At 32.4% G+C, this 22,099-nt stretch overlaps 1 protein-coding gene and 1 pseudogene across 1 annotated transcript; one reads left to right on the forward strand and one right to left on the reverse strand.

Moving 5' to 3' along the window:
• Window positions 1–1,535: 1,535 nt before the first annotated feature.
• On the reverse strand, window positions 1,536–18,545 carry LOC109505339 (pentatricopeptide repeat-containing protein At1g07590, mitochondrial-like; annotated as a pseudogene).
• LOC105049819 (uncharacterized) lies at window positions 18,411–19,569 on the forward strand. Its single transcript, XM_010929580.4, has 2 exons — window positions 18,411–18,705; window positions 18,997–19,569. The coding sequence occupies exon 2, from the start codon at window positions 19,000–19,002 to the stop codon at window positions 19,405–19,407; it is 408 nt and encodes a 135-aa protein (XP_010927882.2). The 5' UTR covers window positions 18,411–18,705; window positions 18,997–18,999; the 3' UTR covers window positions 19,408–19,569.
• The last annotated feature ends 2,530 nt before the right edge of the window (window positions 19,570–22,099 follow it).

The raw sequence follows: 22,099 nt of genomic DNA on the forward strand, positions 1-22,099 counted from the left end.
CCTCTATTGAAAGAGAAGGTGGCTGCCCTGCCAGTCTCTGTGTCTGAATTGTAGATAAGAAATAATAGTTCTCCCTGAGAAAGGGAAGAAAAAAATACTATGAAGTATTTTTTAGACAAGGAAAAGGACTAATTTTTTCACCATGGAGGAAGAACTAGTTTCTTCCTTTTTCCTCTGGGTACGAATGAAGTTTCAATTCTTACCAAAATATTACAGAAAAAGATGAGTTGTTTGTGGAGCTGCACAAGTAATTTTCACATAGTGCTATGTGCACATATTTGTTCAGGCATGTTATTCTCTGATTTATTGACCATAACCACTAAATCGGTAGTTCAGGGTATTGTGTGAATTTTTTAAATTATACAAAAGCTTCTTGTGTTATAATATTGGCTAATATGTTCTTTAAGACACTAGAATATAAAGAGAGTGAGAGGCAAGGAGAATATATGGTAGACATAGCAACTAAAGCAAACAAGATGTCAGTTAATTTTTATCAGTTTTCATTTTTCTGAAAAGCTTGTAATTAAGTTTCCTGAATGTCTCAGTATATTTTGTATTTCTCAGTTTTCTTGATTTCAAATACTTACAATAATCTTGATGATTTATGGCATAGAGCTTATGCTATTGCTTACATAACAAATTGAGCTAAGATTGGAAAGGTGGATAATTGGAAATATATCCGAGCTTTGCTTAATTTTCTTCTCATCATTTGGTCTTCTTGTTCAAAGTAAAGGCCGATTGGTAAAACCATTTTCTTGGCTCAAGATTGGCTAAGTTCAAGTTCTATTCAAGAACTCTATGATATTTTTGAAGAGTTTTGCATGAAAGGTTAGAAAGAAGGAAGCGCTCTATCTTTATTAAAGAAATTATCATGCTTTTAGCACTAATGCTGTGAACATATATTATATCCATAGTCTAACTATGTTGTTGTCATTATATGATGGAAGTTGCGCCAACAACTTCTTTATTTACTAAGATAGTGGTTGCACCTTCCTAGATCTTGCAGGTGAATCCTTAAATATTTGGACTTTGGTAATTTATGTCATATGGGTCTTTCCTCTGAAAACAGACAAGGACAAAGATTTACAAATGACGATCCTCATGATTATGCTGATGAAAAGAATTTTGAAATGGACGATCTCTCATGATGTTTCCTTTGCTGATGAAAGCATGATATTGAACTTTTTTTACCAAAGTTGAAACTTATATATATATATATATATATATATATATATTTATATTTGTGTGTGTGTGTGTACATGTTGGTCCAAAAGATAGATACAACCTACGAAACCAGATATAGAAGAGGTGAATGATCACAATTAGGTTTGCGGCAATAAGAGGTTTTGACCCTTTAACATAGGGCTGCAAACAAGCCAAAGCTAAGATTCTGGTTGTCCGGGTTCACCTTCTAATAGGCTTGCTCCCATTGATATATTGTTTTTACTGCCTTCAAGGAAAAATACCAAAGCAACACCTATAAAATTTGAGACGTTTACCGATTCTTTTTTTCTCTGTCTCAATGTTCGCAAAATTTACAGACTGATTCTGGGAGAAGCAACCACTTTCAAATCATTATCTATTATTCCTTCTAAACCTCAATGCATCTGCCCTTGTATGATTTGATCAGCTCTTGTACTATTCTATGAATCTCAGAAGACCATGGTTCAGCATTTGGCCTTTCTCCTCCCAAATTAAATCATCTTATAAGAATGCTTGGCCTCATTCAAAAAGACCGGTCAGAATGTATTATTTAAATTTTTTGATCATATATAATGTCCAAAATCCTCACATAAATAATAAATATAGAATTAAATAAACATCCATACTGATGCTCATATACTCTTCTTGTTTGAGCTCTGACATCTTTCCTAAGCTAAGGATCGTCCAAATCCATACAAATCTATTCATAAACATCATAATCGACTCATGACTAGCCCCAATGAAACTGTACTACAGTGTCTCCTAGTCCAAATGAGCTGTGGATTACGTTTGCTCTGATACTATTTGTAACAATCTAGAACCTCGTCCCAAAAGACTAGCTAAAAGATATTATTTAGATTCATTGGCCTATATAAACATTCAAGATCTTTCCAACATAGATAATCAATATAAGACTAAATGCACTCCCACATGGATTCTCATATACTCCCATCATCTAACTCTTGACATTCTCGCCATGCTAAGTGTAGTCAAATAAATGTATGTAAATCTATTTCATAAATGCCATGATCAGCTCATGATCAATCCTAATAAATCCATGCTACAATATCCTCTAATCCGTATAGACTATGGGCTAGGTCAACTTTGATATCATTTGAAAAAATTCAAGACCTCATTGAAAAAGGATAACTGAAAGATATTATTTGGATCTTTTAGCCATTTGTAAGTATCTAATATCTTTCTAATAAATAATCAATGTGGATCTAAATACACATCCACAAGAATCTTTGCATCTTCCTCAACAGTTCCTGGATCATAAACTTTTGCTCTTATATGAGCCATTAGAAGGTTATCATACACAAAGGTCTAACTCCGATACTTTGTTTCCTTTTAGTCTTCAAATAATATTTTTGCATCTTCCAAGTCACCCAAATTGTGCAAGTAGCATGCGAGTAGTCTCCAACCATGGGTTAGATCTTCTTACATGAAAACTCACGCCTTTCCCATATTCATAGTCTTCAGTGCTTCCTTTATCAAACCAGCTTTTAAGCAATCTAATGCAAGGTGGTGATAGGTTAAAGCATTTGGCTCGCATTCATTTGCTTCCATTTCTTGAAAGCCTCAGATGCCTTTTCCACAGGTCCATGCCTGCAGTAGACTAATATAGTGGAATTGAAAACTTCCAGCTCCTCCCTCTCTCTCTCTATATCTCTATCTCTCTCTCCTTTTTTCCCAAGTAACCATACAAGATAAGCAGGATATCCAGGGTTATCACCAGTTTTTGACTTTCCATGGCTTCAGCAAATGTCTCAGACACTGTAGTCCTGCCACATCATGTCCAATAGCGAGGACGCCTTATAAGTGATTACATTTGGCTCAACTTTAGCTAGTTTCTTTCATGGAATATGTACCTTTCACAACCCTTCAATAATATGGTCATCAGCTTCTATCTTTAAGAGAGTGTTGTATGTGGATGTGCGCGGGAGACCACATCAGCCTTCATTTGAGCGACAATTCCAGATAAACTTTTCTTGCGGCCTGAAGAGGAATGGAGAGTTACCAATCAGTTGTAAACATATGAGGAGATGGGGTATCAAGCAGTCGCAAGCATCTGGGGAGGTGGGGAAGGCCAATTCCATCATCTTTCTCACGTAGGCTAGTGATGCACATGGGGAATGCTGAGGAAGAGACGTTGGATTCGATTGCTAATGTGTGGTCTAATAACCACTTAGTCAGATTTAACTCATTGGATCGATCATATGTACTTAATTAATTACGATGAGTTCAATTAATTAAAAAAATTTATTTCTAATAAAATTTGGACTGAAAATTTGATTCTAATTACAAATTAATATTTTGATGGAACAAGACAAATACAGGTATAAATAAAGATGCCTTCGTCTCTTCCTTCAACTCTCAAAAGAATATGAACGATTTCTATCGATGCCCCACGAAAGAAGATCAAACATCCTACATGCTATATGATCGTTGCATTGCATAAACACGCAAAATATGATTTATTTATAATTTAATTTTTTTACATAAATATAAGGGTACAATCTAAGCATAATAAAAATTAAAATTATCTAAATATCATAATCTCGATTTCATGCTTCGTATTGATGCAAAATTTTTTTAAAAAATTTATGACTTATTTTCGAAATATTAAAATTATTTTTTTTTAAATTTTCGAATTAAATCAAGCTTAAAAATTAAATTAAGATTTTATTAATTTTCTGAAAAAATAAAAGTTTTTCTTTGGGACGGCCGCAGAGAACGACCCACGCCGTCCGGCGAATGGGGCAGCGGCCACGCTGCCATGCCGGCGACGGCGGCGGATCGCTGGCGGGGCGGGGGGGTGGGGGTGGGGGAGCATCCAGCTTCCCGACGGTGGGATCCACCGCCCGCACGCCATCGTATGGCCACGGAAACCAGCGGCTTCTGCCACCTCGGTGGAAGACGGCGGACCTTTGGCTGCCGCTCCAGCGACGGCGGCAGTCCGTTGCCCTCCCCGGTGTTATCTCCGGCAGCCGGGGCAGCAAGGGGCGGCCGTTCGGCCGCCCGTACGGCGCATGGGAGAACCCTCTTGATCGGGCTGGAAGGGATGATGGATACGGGTTCGGATCCTAACAGGTCTGACCGAACCCATTCAAGATCCAAACCCATTATGGCTATCGGGTTTCATGTTTCGGGTTTTGATCCGTTAAGGTTTTGGATCAGACTCGAACCCGTTAATGTGAGTTAATTTAACCAGTTTTGCAATAAAACCCCCGACGAATAGTTGATTACAGACAGATGCCTTTTTTTTTGACAGACTTAGTTTTAAAATAACCGTTTTATAGAAAACCCCCTTTTCGTTTGGGATTTACGGTTGAGTCTTTTCTTGTTAAGGTTTTTGATAAAATCGCTGTAACTTATTCGTTTTTCATCCGATTTGAGTGTTTTTTGAACCGTTAGATGTGTGATAGCTTGAGAACATTTTGGTTCAATTCTTCATAATAATAAAATATTTAAATAATTTATTTATTTAATAATTTCGCTCATTATTGCAATGTTCAAGCATATTTTTGCATAGCCCCAAAAAGCTCAGAGCAGTCTACGGATCAATAATGATTTTCTCTCTCATTATAAATTTAAAATTATATAAAGATGTGTCTATTATAATTGATCCAAAGGTAATTGTAATAAGATACAAAATTAACATTTAGCTAAACAGAGAGTTCTACACCCAAAGATGGGAATAACCTCGGATTTTTGTAATTATAGTTAGCTAAACCACTGAAAGTATAACTAATATAATGGATCACAGTTTAAACATAAATTATGTATTCATACTATAATTATTGTTCTTACTTACATATTTTATATTATTATTGATTATAAAAATTATGTAGTGCATATTTTGGTATTGTTTATTATGTTTAAAATTATGATTAAATTAGTTGCGACACTTATTATATGCTATGATTCTTGTCCAAAGATGTTTTATAGTTGTATAATAAGTATTATTAACGGACTTGTGTTATAGAATCTGTCTCATAATCGTAATTGTAAACATGTCCTTAAATTTACAGCTATGAGCTCTGCAATGGATCTAATTATTTTGATTGATACAAATAGCTTCTCATTATCTTAGAATGCCTAGACTTAGATTTGGCCCTTCATAAGCTTCAGCCTGATCCACCTACTCCCACTAGTTCTCCTGATCAGAAAGAATTATATAAAAAGTAGAAGTATTCTAATAGATTGTCTCTCATGATCATTAAGAGCTTCATAGCGAGAGATATTAAGAAATCTATTTCTGATAATGAATTGACCTCTGAATATTTTTTCTCTATAGAACAGTAATTTACTAAATCTAATAAAGCTTTAGCTAGTATTCTAATAAACAAGCTAACCTCTATGAAATATAATAGATTTTCTGGAGTATGAAAGCACAGTATGAAATGAGTGATATAGCTAAAAAATTGAATGACTTGGGTATGACAATATCTGAAAGCTTTCTTATCCAATTTTTTTTAATTCTCTTTCATTCTAGCTTATTGAATTTAAGATTTACTACAACACACATAAGGAATCATGGTCAATAAATGAACTCAACTCCCAGTGTGTGCAAGAGGAAGAGAGATTGAAACAGGAAGGGTTCCAATTGTTCACGTAATTTTAGAGGAGCATCCTAAAAGAAAGAAAATGAAGAAAGAAAATAAAAATCTTGCAATACACCAAAAAAAATTCTCATAAATTGAAATGTTTCTTCTATAACAAGAAGGGACATATCAAGAAGGATGTAAGAAAAGAAGAAAATGATCCAAAAGAAGGATATTTTCTTATCACTTGTTTATTTCGAAATCAATTTCATTGATATTCCTTTTAATATCTGGTGGATTGATTCGGGTGCTGCAATTTATATTTCTAATTCATTCCAAGAATTTCTTTCAAGTCAGAAATCAAATGATAGAGAGTGATGGATCTTTATGGGAAATCAGATGAAGTTCAAGGTTTAAAATTTTTTCATTTACTTATTACAAACTTATTACAAACATCGAATTTCAATTAGATTACATGATGTCTTTTATATTTCTTCAGTATCTAAAAATCTAATTATTTTATCAAAATTTGATTTAGAAGGTTTTTTATTTATTTTTATAAATTTAAATTTTAAATTAATAAAAAAATTTATTTTGGTTGGTACTAAAACATTGTGTAATGGATTATATAAAATAAATTTGGATTCTTCTTTTGCATAATCTTTACTTATTTTGAATGTCAATATTGGAATGAAATGTGGTATTGTAAATGAGAGTTCTTCAATATTATGGCATAGACGAATAGGTCACATATCAAAAAAAATGATGACTAGATTGATTAAAGAAGATATTTTACCAAATCTAGATTTTAATGATTTTGATATGTATATAGATTACATTAAAAAAATAAATTAAAATCATAAAAAATATACCACTAGAAATCAAGGACTTTTAGAATTGATACATATCGATATTTGTTGCTATTTTTCATCTTGCTTCGAAGGGCAAAGATATTTTATCACCTTTATTAATGATTTTCACGTTATGATTATATTTTTCTGTTGCATGAAAAGTCTGAAGCTTTGAAAATCGTTAAAGTGTACTGAAATAGAAAATCAATTGGATAGAAAAATTAAGTTGTAAGATAGGGGTGGTGAATACTACGGTAGATACGATGAATCTAGTCGTAATCCCAAATCTTTTGTCAAATTTTTGAACAGCATGGCATTGTAGCAAAGTATATTTTATAAAAATATCTTCAACAAAATGGTATGGCTGAAAGGCATAATCGCATCTTGATGGATATGATGATGAGTATGATTGGTAATTCCTCATTACCTTTGAATTTGTGGGGAGAAGCCTTAAAAATCGCTATATATATCCTAAATCAGATACCTAGTAAGATCGTTCCTAAAATTTTTTTGAGTTATGGACGGATGAAAACTAAGTTTAGGGCATTTATATATTTGGGGTTATCCTACAGAGGCTCAATTATATAACTCACAACAAAAAAAAATAGATCCTAAAATTGTTAGTTGTTATTTTATAGGATATCCAAAAAGATCAAAGGTTTTAGATTTTATTGTCCATTGCACACCATTAGAGTTATTGAAACTGGAACAGCTAGTTCATGAGGATAGTGAAAATAGTGAGAGTGGTGAACTACGTAATATGTGTTAGAAGAAATAAGAAATCTTTTTCTACTACAGTAACACTTAAAGATATTCCACATGAATATGTTCAACCTGAGATTGTGGAACATCAATATGTGGTTGATACACTACTTCCTGAACAGATTGCCAATGAACCTAATTTGATTGAAGATAATTAAATAATTATACTAAATCTAGAATATTATGGAGATCTACTAAAAATAGAAGATCGATACCTATAAGAATTGATTATGATATTGGGATAAAAGATGATTCAGTCTCTTTTAAGGATGCCATGAATGACAATGATTCTGAACTTTTGTTAGATACCATGAAAGATGAGATAGAATCCATAATTAAAAATAAAGTTTGAAAACTTATCGAATTATCTGAAAATTTAAACCTGTAGGTTGTAAATAGATTTTTAAAACCAAACGAACTCCAAAGATAATATCAAAAGATATAATGCTAGACTTATAGCAAAGGGATTCACTCAAAAAGAGGGCATTGATTATTATAAATATTTTTTTCTATTTTAGAAAGAATTATTCAAAATCATCATAGCATTAATAGCTTATTTTGATTTAGAGCTACATCAAATAGATGTCAAGACAGTGTTCTTGAATAGGGATTTAAAAAAGAGATGTATATAAAAAGCCTGAAGGATTTTCAGTGCAAGAAAATAAAAAATTGATATGTAAATTAAAGAAATTCATATATGATCTTAAACAAGCTTCTAAGCAATGATATTTAAAGTTTAATCATATTATTGTTTCTTTCAAATTTAAGAAAAGCATTGCTGATCAATGTATATATCTGAAGGTGAGTGGAGTAAGTTTATATTTTTGGTTCAATATATGGATGATATCTTATTATTAGCAGTGATTTAGATCTTTTACAATGATTTAGATCTCTTGCTTGGTTTATCTCAAAGGACTTTCATTATTAGGATCTAAAAAGGTTTGGAATGTCTAGCTGCTCATCAAGTGGAGGACCAATTGTTAAAGATGATAAATTCAGTAAATTTCAGTATCTCAGAAATGAGATTGAGAGAAATCAGATGAAGGATATATCCTATGTATCTGCAGTGGATAGTCGATGTATGCTCAAGTATGTACTCATCCTGATATTATTTTACTTTGAAAATGCTTGGTAGATATCAGAGTGATCTAAATATGGACCACTGAAAAGCTTCAAGAAGGTGATACGTTATCTTCAAGAGACTAAGGACTATATACTTACTTATAGGATGACTGATCAATTGGACATGATCAGTTATTCAGATGCGGATTATGCTGGTTGCCTCGATAGTAGGAAGTCCATTATAGGTTACATCTTTCTATTAGTTGGTGGAGTAATTTCATGGAGAAGCATAAAATAGTGCATTATTGTCTGCTCTACTATGGAAGCTGAATATATAAGCTGCTACGAGGCTTCCTCACATGCTCTATGGTTGAAAAAATTCATCTTAGGACTCAGAGTTATGGATTCTATTTTTAAGTCATGAGAATTTATTATGACAATTCTACTGCAATTTCTTTCTCTAATAGTAACAAGATGATCAATACAAATAAGCACATTGATGTTAAATATCTTGTTGTAAATGAGAGAATTAGTAATCATCAGATATTATTGATTTTATTGATACTGCTTATATGATAGTTGATCCTTTGACTAAAGATTTGTGCCTAAAAATTTCAAGAGCATGTAAAAGTTATGGACATTTGTCATTGGGATATTTAATTTATAATAGATACTTATTTTGAGATCTTTTAATAATTTAATTACTGCTATTCTTCTGTTTAATTATTATTTACATATATTATGATTATTTTTTATCAAAATTAAAGTAAACAGAAGTATCATTCATATGACATAACAGTGGGACTATTATCATAGATATTATGATTTTTGATAGTCTATGTACTCTTGTATATAAGATTAGGTTAGTAAAAATTATTAATATCATGATAAATGAAAAGAAATATGTCAATTGAGATGCATAACTACCATAATCTACATTAATAGTTTTTACTTAATCAAAGTATAAAAGATCTTTTAAGGAATAGATAATTGAATAATTTTTTTAAAAATAAGTGCGCACTCGTCAGTTCATTTTCAAATTTGATTCAGGATTGTTGTTTTGAAAATTAAAATATTTTATTTTTAAAATATTTTTAAAAACTAAAGAGTTATTTTAAGTAATAATATAGGCTAAGTGGAAGAATGTTGGATTTGACTCCTAATGTGTGGCCTAATTATCACTTAGTCAGATTTAATTTCTTGGGTCAGTCATATATACTGAATCAATTATGGTGAGCCCAATTAATTAAAAGATCTATTCTTAATAAGATTTGAACTGGAAGTTTGACTCTAATTAAAAGTTAGTCTTTTGATGGGACAAGACAAGTGCATGTATAAATAGAAGTGCCTTGTTCTCTTTCTCCAACTCTCAGAAAGATGTAATGATTCCTATCAATCATCTACGTTAAAGAGAAGGGTGAGGAAAGAGAAGATTAGACGCCCCATGGAAGAAGACCAAGCATCGTATAGTCTACATGATCGTTGCATTGCATAAACAATGGCGTAAGGTATGGTTTATTTATGATTTAATTTTTTTTGCATGAATATAAGAGCATGATCCAAGTATAACAAAAATTAAAATTATCTAACAAAAGACTCTCACTATGTGAAATGCCATGAAGCCAAGTTGTGAAATAAGAAGATAAGAGTAATCCAGCTCTTTTTTTTTTGATAGGGGTAATCCAGCTCTTTTAGCTTGTAAGAGCTCTTTCTAATCACCTACACCATAACTTATCAAAGAAATATAAAACTATTTTTAGTTTAATCAAGTCTCAATTTGGTTGCCTTCTTACTTCAGGTAAAAGACCTCAGCAAGCTTATACAATTAAGAGAAGTATGATATGGGTCAAGATAGAGAATGCATCATTATACAATGGTAGCACATAGTTTCTTGCAACATGTATGGTATAAGTTTCAATAACCAATTGGCTATGAGAGTCATCAAGAACTTGTATATGCCCATTTTGATAAATAAGCGTATAAAAATTCTCATATAGAAACTATGGATGGATATGCCAATCATAAATTTGGAATGCAAGTATTGATATGCTAACTTGTTGATGGTTATCTTTTGGAATAGTCTAAAAAATGCATATGTTATTGGTTGTATCCTTTCTGAAAAAGAAAATTTTTTGTACACCACAGGCGGTGTAAAAAATCCGATGTGGAGTACACCGCTTTGTCCGATTGATCCACATAACCATCACTTTTCAATGTGTATTTAATGCCTACAGTTCTATTTTTTTGTTTGAAATTTTGAATGATAAAAATATTCCTCCTCTTTGAAAAAAATTATGACATCCTATGGTATATTATGATATCCTACGTCAAATTATTTTTTACACATAGAATGTCATAATATGGCCTAAGATGTCATAATATAGCAGGACATATTTATCCAACCACTTTTCAACACATATTTAATGCCTAGCTACAATTTTATTTTCTTGTTTGAAATTTTGAATGGTGAAAATACCTCTCCTTTTTGAAAAAAATTATGACATTCTACATTGAATTATGACTTCCTGCATGCAGGATATCATAATATATCCCAGAATGTCATAATATGTGAGGGATATTTTTGCATTTATTGCCTGTAGTTGTATTTTTAATATGTATTTATTGTCTGTAGTTTTATTTTTTTCGTTTGAAGATTTTTAATAACAAAAATATCCTTATTTTTTTAAAAAAATTATGACTTTCTTTGCATATTATGACATGCTGCGTCAAATTATGACTTCCTACATATAGGATGTCATAATATGGATAAAAATATCATAATTTTTTAAAAAAAATGAATATATTTTTATTATTTAAATTTTAAATAAAAAAATAAAACTGCAGGCATTAAATGCATATTAGAAAGTAGTAACTACGTAGATCAATCAGATAAGATAGTGCGCACTACATCGGATTTTCTTTTGGGCGCCCACAGTGCATAAAGAATTTCTCTTCTGAAAAGATATATCTCTTAGTAGCAGTTGTATTCTTTTTGCAAAGAAAGAAATCTCTCTTAATAAAGCATCTCATTGAAAAGCATATTTCTTAGTATATAATCTATCTTTTGGTGTGCGAGATTCTGTGTGGGCATATATTTATCCTACATCGATTATTTCTAGGCAGATCTTGGATATTTATACAAGACTAATCAATCCAAATAATATCTTCTGACTATTTTTTTGGAAAAAATCCTGAGTTGTTACAAATAGTATTAGAATTAATCTAGTCCATAGTCAATGTGGACTAAAGAATACTGCAGTATGGGTTCAGTAAGGTTGACCACGAGCTAATTGTGGTATTTATGAATGGATGCATGGATTTGGACCATTAGCATTATGAGAATCTCAGAGCTTAAATGGGGAGTATGTGAGGACTGTGCAGGTATGTATCTAGTCCTATATCGTTTATTCATCGAAAAAATTTTGAATATTTATATAGGACCAAAGAACCTAAATAATATTTTCTGACTAGCCTTTTTGAATAATATTCTAGATTGTTACAGATAAATAAGTGGGATCATTTAGGAGTTGTGTGGCCAGAAAATTGTGTTTTCCAAGGATACTTGGGTAAAAATCTTCAAGTTAGCAATTTATTCTTGAGGTTATGTGCTATCAACCATTTTCTTCCAACAAGAAGTTCTATCTTATATGATTGAAAATTGGAGAAACTAAATAGCATGAATACAAATTTCTATTATAACTCCACTTAACATCAAATCCATTCCCTAAAATCTACCCCCAACCATCATAACTATTTTAACATATTCTAAGAGTTTATCTACACTAGAAATTATACTTAAAAACTCTTAAGGTCATTTAAATGATATGAAGGTTTTATAGCAACCTGTAATTATGATAGTAGCATCATTCAATGGTATAATTACTATGTCGAATTATATTATGTTAAATAGAAAACTACATTAATCAAGCTTAATATCTAGTACATTATGCATTTGATTTTATTGGATAGACTAACTACCTTCATCAAGGTCCGAAATTTTTAGATTATTCAAAAAAGACTACCACCACTGGTGGAATTGAAAAATATTCTATCTTATCTAGACCTCCATCCTTTATTTGATTAATACGTATATGACATGCAAGTATAAAGATTCAAATGCTCATTTCTTTAAAGTTAATATTGGATATATAAAGATTTTTTCTTGAAAAAAAATAATCTGATAGGAAGATCCTGAGCTTGATATGATTTTAATGTCAATAACTTTAATAAAATTAAAAATTTACTTTATCAAAATTTAGCTCTTCTATTGCTACTATTAAATATTATATTTTTCACATTCGAAATATATATCATTCAGCAAAATTGGTTCAGAAAAGTAACTCAAATTAGAGATTTAGGATAAAAATAGAGATTTAGCTTAAATAAGATAAGTTATTCCCAATCAAGTAATAGGAACAAAAAAGCATGATGGATTACAACTATGCATCTTGATTTTCAACTTGTAATTGAGCCTTTATTAAGCTAGCTCTAGTTTAACTTTATTTAAACACATGATCAACCTACTCTAAATAGACTCGTATGTAATAGTTAAATAGTCATGGGTTCTAATTATCCAAATGAAAAAGGACCTTGAATCATGCTTAGATTGATCGACTTAATTTAGTAGTAGTTTAGCAACGGTTCTGGATAATGTTTTAAGACCTAAACAAGCAAGCTAGAGTATTCTTGATAATATTTAAGACCTAAACAAGCTAACTAGGGCAACCTTCTTGACCCATAACCCGAAAGTCTATATTTGGTTAATATTGAACATCTAAATCCAACAAATTCCATCAAACATATTAACCTAGGTGTTCCAACATGTCATTCTCTCCAGATTTTAGAAATTATTATAATATTATAATCATAGTCTTTACTAATTCATTACAAAAAAATATTCATCGATAATAGTTTTGTATTGCTAGAGGTGCCTTTATTATAACAAATATCAAATTATTATTGACGGTTATAATAATTATAATGGTCATTAATTATTTCATCCTTTATTAGTTGAAATTATGCAGTATCTTAAAATGACTAAAATAATAATTACTCTAACAATATATATTATCAATTTATTTTCTACCTCCATACATACATACATACATACGTGTGCGTGCGCACGCGTGTGCGTGTGTGTGTATATAGTTTTAATGATGCATCTATTAGTTGAAGAAGTTTTTTAACAGAATTTTTGTTTACCATGTGAACATCAATATGAAAATTTTAACATAGAGGCTTAATTTGTACAAAGCTTTTCCTTTACTATATATATAGCATTATTAATAACAAGTTTTTGTTTGGTCATTATTAAGATTTATTGCTTAATATGTAACAAAAATTAATTTATTGAAGCATCCTATTGATCATGATGTGTTATATTATTTTATTGCATTTCAGAAATAGTTAAAAAGAGAGAGAGAGAGAGCAAGTATATCCCACATATTATGCAAATCGATATTAATATACGATATAAATGATGAAAACTCAGTTAATATGCAATTCTATATTTACCAAATGGATGTCAATGTTAGTGGTGGGAAATACTGCTTGACCATCATTAAAATTTATTATTTAATATACAATAAAATTTGATTTACTATAATTTATTATGTTGTTATATTATATTTAAAAAATAATTTTAAAAAAAATATTCTATAGATCATTTGGTTTATATGCTAGTGATGATAGAAGGTAAATGATAAATCATATCCGGATCATTGAGTAAAAGAATCATTAATTAATTATTACCAATTTTTCCACTAATTGTTATTAAAATATTTTTCCTAAAAAGAAGACTTCAATAATATTGGTTATATTATCATACCTTTAGTTGTCCCATCTTTCATAGCCTAAAACTATACAGTACTTAAAAAATTACTGCATAACTACATGTCTAAATTATTGTTCACTCAATAAAAGAATTATTAACTATCTTGACAATTATAATTACAATGCCCATTAGTTGTCTTATCTTTTGACTGAAATCATTACAATAATGACTGCAGCATTGTAATAAAAATTAAAATTTTTTACATGTATACCCTTATAAATATTCAAATTTGCATGAATATCCTTTCAAAATTGATATTTGTATGTATACCCTCACAAAATACTTATTTTATATATATATCTTTTTTTTTACATATATACCCACATCATTTAAAGTCGTTAAAAAATTAATGGTTTAAAATTTAAATGATTAAAATATCCTTATGGGTAGATATACGAAAAAAAAATATAAGAGTATATATACACATAACAATTTCATAAGAATATTTATGCAAATTTAAATATTTAGAAGAATATATACATAAAAAATTTTGATTTAATTTTTATCTATTTCATCTAAATGGATTCAGACCCTCTTACTCTACAATGTAGTAACATATTACATAATATAACAACACGATGATGATATTATATAATATTTTATATATTAGAATACTATATTATATTTTATTTTTATGTAAGATGGGACGATATATCCATCTTATAACAACATGATATACTTGATACACTTCACAAATATATTTTCGATAAAAATTTTTAAAATAAAATATAATAAGATTATAAATTCTTATTATTACATAATATTCAAATCTACAACTATGTCCATTCTATGCAAATATATAAGCTATTCATCTAATATTATGTTTAGATACTTTTCTTAAAGCATATTATTATATATCAGAGGAAACATAAATGGTTACAATCTATTTATTTTCTACATAAAATAATTTTAATCTATCATTTGATAAAAAAATTATTTTATCTATGTAAATTAATAAATTAAATAAATTTATTATTTTAGTTATATATGTTAATTTTTTTCTATTATAATAAGAAAAAATTAACAAACCAAAAAAGATGTATTTATGTTAAGAGTTTTTTACATGTATATCTTTCTAAATATTCAAATTTGTGTGAATACCTTCATAAAATTACTATTTACATATATATCCTATATTTTTTTTTTTTGCACATCTTTCTATAAGGATATTTTAGTTATTTTAATTTTAAACTGTTAATTTTTAACGATGTTAGATAATATGAGTACATATGCAAAAAAAATATTTTATAAAGGTATACATGCAGATATTAATTTTAAAAAAATATTTATGTAAATTTGAATATTTGAAAAGGTATATATATATATATAAATTTAAAAATTAATTAATTGCAATAACAACCATTGTAACTTGGGAATGAAAACCAAACAAATTTGGGGCAAATTTATACAATTTTAAATTTTAAAAATATTATTATATTTAGGGGGGAAAAGAATTGTTGATATATGTCACGTAACAGCCAGTGTTTAAGTACTTGTAATTATTGTGGACAAGTTATCTGGCTTCCTCTGGAACGGCTAATATTTTATATCAGGGTTGTTTCCAATGGCACACCTTAGCCCAACTCTGGTACGATGAGACCAACTTCGCGGAAGTTTCATGGAAAGGTCGTGGGCCCAATATATATTGCATTGCACCTTTAAAGTCTTAGCCCATTCCAACAATATTATAACCATGGCCCACCTTGGCCTTGCAGCGGTCTCCTTACTTTCCTTGGAAGTACTTTTTTGCCTTTTTTTTTTCTTTTTTTTCAAATATATGTATGAATCGTATATGACTACCATAGATACATCCAACAAATCAGAAAATAAAATAACTCTAAGCTAAAAAGGGATAGTAGCAATGTTCATCCGTGTCAGGGATTCGGCCTTCCATCTGCCATATATCAAGTCCATTGCAGAAGACAATGTTCAGTGGCATGTGGAAGCAATGTAACATCTGACACATATAAGGAGTTGGGCTTCATGCAAGATAGCAGAGATTATCTTATTACTTTAACCACTCACAACTTACCACATAGCCAATTTTCACAACCTTGGTTTAGGTGATCATACTTCAAAATTTTGTTTCAATGTCTCGCACCTAGAGCTGATCATGAGCCGAGCTCGGGCACTTAAATGTCAAATTTTAAATAGGCTGGCCCAAATATGACTAAACAATGAATATAGTTTAGGCCCGAAGCCCGCCCAATAATCGATCTTGCTAACTCATATATTTGCTTTAATCTCAACAACGTGGTATATATATATTCAACTTTTGCATAGTTATAGGTCATTTTAATAGCCTACAACCTATATTCTACCCTAATCCCAATCTTGTCTGATTTATTTGTCGGCATGCAACTTTGAGTGGAAAGAGATTTTCACCATATAATCACCATATTACTGCAACTAATTTTTAGCACATGCCACCTTTAATTCTTGGGAAGCATATCATTTCATGTATCTAAATAACGTGGGGTGTTTTAAGGCTATATGCAACTACAATTATTTTATTTGCAACAAACCTTATCGCAGCTTGATTTTCTCAATTTTGTATAATCTATTATTTGATGTGCAATTTTAAATGGATAAAAAAATTATTTTATGACTCCGGTCAGTCACAAACCACCATGTAGTCAGTTCCCACAACTTTGGTTTTAAGTGATTTGACACTGCAGAATGTTTGTTTCGGTGCCTCCTACCCCCAATATGTCAAGAAGCATATCTTTACATTTATCTCAACAATGCAGCATGTATCCACTGCTTGCTTAGCTATTGATCGTTCTAACAACATGAAATGTTAACTCTAGCCTAATCATAATTGGTAGAAGTCGTCGGTATACAACTTTGGATAGAAAGAGAACTCCTTCATGTACATTTCAACAGTAATGTGCTACCAAGTATTCAATTCCTACAATTTGGGTTCAAACAGTTTGATACTTAAAATTCTCTTAATTTTGTTAGATTCATTTATCCATATGCAGCTTTAATTGAAAGTTGGATCTTACTCATTACTCTAGCTAGTCACAATGGAACATGTACTCAACTCCAACAATCTAGGTGCAAGTGATTTGATACTTTAGAACCCTTTTTTTTTTTTTGTGTCTACCACCTCCAATTCATCAAAAAGCATCATGTGGTATGCATATCAACAATGTGGCATATATTAATTGACCATTGTATCGGTCTCTATGCCACCTCGAGTTCTCTAACGAGTATATTATTATATACATCTCGAAAACATGACATAGTTATTGATTATGTTATCAGCATGCAACCCTAACTGTATCCTAATTTTCTCAAATTTTGTCCGATTCATTTATCAGCATTAACGGAAAAATCTTATCTTATCACTCTAGCCAGTCACAATCCACCCATACCCAACTCCTACAATCTATGTGGAAATGATTTTACACTTGAGAAAATTATTTTAGCATCTGCCACCTCCTATTTGTCGAGAAGCATGATGTTGTATGCATATGTCGACAATGTGGCATATATTAACTGATCATTCTATCAGCATACAACATTAACTGACTTATCCCCTTAGCTTTGTCGGATTCAACTAAAACTCTCATGTTATTCGATACTGTCATCAATAGTATCTTTTGCACCTTGAGCTACTCCAATCATTTGCAATCTAACTTTTAATGGTCCTTATCCAATTTGGCAATTTTTTATGCCTAAAATGATTTGATAAATGGACTGCAGGGAACACCAATCTCTTCATCATCACCCAAGTCCAACACCTCATGGACCCTACATCCCACAATGAGGATGTGGAAGTTAGTGATGGAAAAAACAAAAGTGAATCCAATCAAGCATTTCTCTTTTCTAAGCCTCACGCCCATGTTCAATTCTCTAATGTTTGGCATTCTCCATATGTGGTCCAAGTTGAGCCCATTAGAACCCCACCACACCCTGCCCAGATAAAATGCACTGAAAGTGATTTGATTTCAGAGCCCTACAAAGGAAAGCCAGCCCTCATTGAACTTTTTAAAAAAATCCAACCTCACCAATGTTTTTTGTCACACTAACACATCATCAAAAACACGGGCAGCATGCTCACGGTCGCACTAATAAAGCAGCAGCAAAGGAGAGAGCATCCATTAACGGTGCTCCAAATGGAAAGCAAAACCCAAACCAAATAAAGTAAATTTATTGCCGGGGTACCACCTTTCCGTTGGAACCACATCGCAGCCGTCGGATTGGACGCGTGGCATGCATCAAGCTTTTCTGGGATTGAACTCTTCCAACGAGTACTGCACCTCGGCTGAGCTCCTCCATCTCTCAGACAAACCTCTAGACCCTCCCCCCCACCTCTCCCCACCGGGGATAAAAATCCTTCCTTTTTTTTTTTTTCCACACTTTCTTCGCTCTTCGCTCTCGGAAAATCTAGAGGTTTAGCTGTCGGAAATCCATTCGAAGAGTTCGTCCTGGGATTGAGGTTTGGTTTGCTTCACTTCTCTCGTTTTCTCGATCTTTAATCTCTTCTCTGGGCTCCGGAAGAGCCCAGGGGAAGAGATTTTGGGTTTTATTTCTTTTGGTTATCACCTGATGCGTCTGAATCTTGTTCAAGATCCAGTGCTTTCCCCCTTTTTCTCAGCTTTGTTCGCTTTTTGGAACCCTATTCGCATCAAAAATTCATCAAAAATCGGATCTTTCGGCGTTTTTTTCGATCCGTTCGCATCGGAAGGCATTGAAGAATCGAATCCTGTGGGGTTTTTTTGGCGTGTAGGAAATGTCGTACCCGCTGGAGCAGCAACAGCAGCAGCCAGCGCCGCCCTCGCCGGTGTACGACGCGGTGTCGACGGCGAACGGTGGGGGGTCGTACGGGCCGGTGATCGGCGTGCTCGCCGTGATAGCGGTGCTCGGAGTGATCGCGGGGATCGTGGGGCGGCTCTGCTCCGGGCGGAGGATATTCGGGTACGGCTACGACTTCGAGGGGTGGATCGAGCGCAAGTGCGCCGCCTGCATCGACGGTAGGTTGGAGCTCCGTCCGCCACAGGCGGCGGCTGCGGCGACGACGGGAGGAGCGGGGCCGGGCGCGAATGGAAGCGGTGGAGCTGCTGCGGGGGCGGCGGCGGGAGGAGCGGGGGCGGGCGGTAAACAGGCGGCGCAGAACCCGGCGAGGACGGCCGAGACCTGAGTGGGTTCTCGAGCAGTATGTGGAATGGGGTCCTCCTCCTTTTTTTCCTCCTTTTTTTTTTATTTTAAATATTTATTTGCTCTTTTCCTTTTTGTTTATGCTTATGTTGGGTCTTTGGGGAGTCTTTGTTAGTGTGGCAGCCATGGCGTCACATTTCAAAGTGCTGGGGGTGATGTTAGAACTTGAGAAGGGGTACCGTGAAAAGAAATTGAGTCTTTGTTCTCTCTATCTCTCTCCTTTCTTTTATAGTCTCATTCCGTGAGTTTGTCAGGATGCGTGTCTTGTGTGTGCGTCTCTCGTGGTAATTATGCAAGTTGTCATGGAAAAAAAAAAAAAAAGAAAGATCGTTATGCAGTAAAAGTGGGACCTTTTAAGACCACTTTTAGCTCAAATGAAGCAGGCAGTTGCACCACAAGATAAATAGTTTAAATATATTATATTTTATTTAATTTTTAAATATTTATATATGTGTATATTTATATATAGTATGTAGTATTTAGTATGTTGAAATTGTTACAGGTTATACCCACGTAGATTTGTATCAAGAAATGTTCATGTTATTAGCTCTATATATTAATTAGATTTGGGAAATGGTATGCTCACCAAGATACATCCACAAATGGTAAACATAAAAATTGTATTTAATACCAGTTCTTTCTTCTAGGGAATAATATCCACCCTAAGTTTCATCATTTTTTTAATTCCTGATTGTCATCATGTGTATTCGCTTATCTCTCAGTACATACATGATTACAAATAATTTTGTATATATAGATATAAGTATGTACAAGGATGGTATAATTAATTGTGCACATGTACAAGGATGGTGTAATTGCGCACAAGAGTGTGTGCAATATAAATTCAAGAATGAGAAAATCTTGTATAAGGGTGTGTAGGACTACGACTAAATACTTGTGGTTAAGGAAATACATGTTAAAGTCAGATTAAAGAAAAGATCCGATATTAAGCTCTTCAAAAAAAATAAATAAATAAATAAATAAAAGTGTCAAACCATTTCTACATGATGCCAAAAGAGGGATTTCATCTTTGGAATTCCCATCCTAGTATGATCCAACAATTGGGGGATGAGCTCCAATGATTGGTTTCCATTGGATCTTAGTGATGTGATGTATTTAAGAAAATGACCAACTGTGCTCTAATTTTTTTCATTCTACCTCCATTGATTAATTAGGAATGCGGCAATTTTTTTTTTAAAAAAAAAACTGATATTAAGCAAAGTTGACTTGTTGGATGTTGCAATGCTTAAAATATATTGATGGAAAGAGATTTAAAACTATATTTAGCGTTTGCTTGGCAAAAATCTAACCCACTTTGATGAGATTGATGGAACGAGAGTGTGCCGGGGATACGGAAAGACAAAGCGAGAGGAGGGAGAGAAGGGACTAAAGAGAGATGTGGGGTTTGGAGGGCCCGATCCTGGAAGGATTGAAAAATCTAAAATGGTCTTTTCCTTTTCCCTGATTTGCAAGAATCCGCAATCTTAACATCAAATGCAAGAAAAACTTAATTCATGAACTGTATTTGTTGTCTAGGCTGCACTGTAATCTACCATATTTTGTTGTGCTTGAACAAAAGTTCAGACTTAAAAGTAGTGGGTGAGATATTTTTGGTGGTAATGATGGTTGATATGAGCTTCAAATTGAAGATTCTATGCGTCTACAAATACAGTTCATGACAGTTTTACATAATCTATCGTATAATAATTATCTATAGGAGGGTCATAGTGTCTCGTGCTTTAATTTTTTTCTATATAATTCCTTATTTGTCTTTGTTATATGCCTTTGCCTAATCCCTGGCCCCTAAAACGGTACATTTATAGCATATACTAAATATAAATGTTAGATTAATATCAAAGTGAATAACCTTGAAAAGCCAGAGTCAGCATCTAAGTAAAAAGGATAAAGTATAATGCCTTTAGATGATTATCAGAAATTAAAGAAGAAGAAGAAAGATCCACCTGCATTATAATTATCTAGATCCAGGTACCGATAATACACCATTCGATGCTCGAATACATAATCTTTAATTGCCGAGAAGAAAGGTGTGATAACTGAGATAAACCCCAAGTCACAGTGGCCAACCAATTTGAATGATTAATACATTTTGATGAAAAATTTGCACCTTCCACTGGCACCACATATAACTGCATAGTCTTTCGCACTTTTTTTTAAAAAAAATAAATAAATAAACATAGGTCTACTCGATGGTTAATTACTAGGCATACCTATCTAAAATAAAGGCAAGTTAAGAAGAACGATCCATCTGGGATGTACCAATAGATTACTACATTCCTTCCATTACGGCAAGTGTTTTCTAATTTTTATATGGTAGGCTTTGGTTCAGAATATATTAAAAACATTCCCTAAACTGGGACAAGGGGAAGGTTGTCATGTGGATGGGGATATTAAATGCTTAAGCTTTTATATCCAGAGCACGGCACTGATATGGCGGGGGCTCATCTGGGAAGAGTCCACATGATTAGCTTCCCGATACGGTACCGATAGTTGTTTGTTATTCCACGAAATCTACTCGAATGGTTACTGCAAGCTCCCCTCCTCACATCTCTCTCTCTTTGTTAGGTTGGTATGGTTTGAAGGGAATAGTTATTCCATAAGTTATCCTATTTTCGTTTGGCTGCAGCTCCTAGAATAACTCATCACTCTTCTTCTTC

Source organism: Elaeis guineensis, chromosome 1, assembly GCF_000442705.2.
Source record: "Elaeis guineensis isolate ETL-2024a chromosome 1, EG11, whole genome shotgun sequence".
Taxonomy (NCBI): Eukaryota; Viridiplantae; Streptophyta; class Magnoliopsida; order Arecales; family Arecaceae; genus Elaeis; species Elaeis guineensis.

What these genes read in the sequence shown, in the direction of transcription:
- LOC105049819 (XM_010929580.4), top strand. Translation starts at nt 19,000, where the DNA reads ATGTCGTACCCGCTGGAGCAGCAACAGCAGCAGCCAGCGCCGCCCTCG.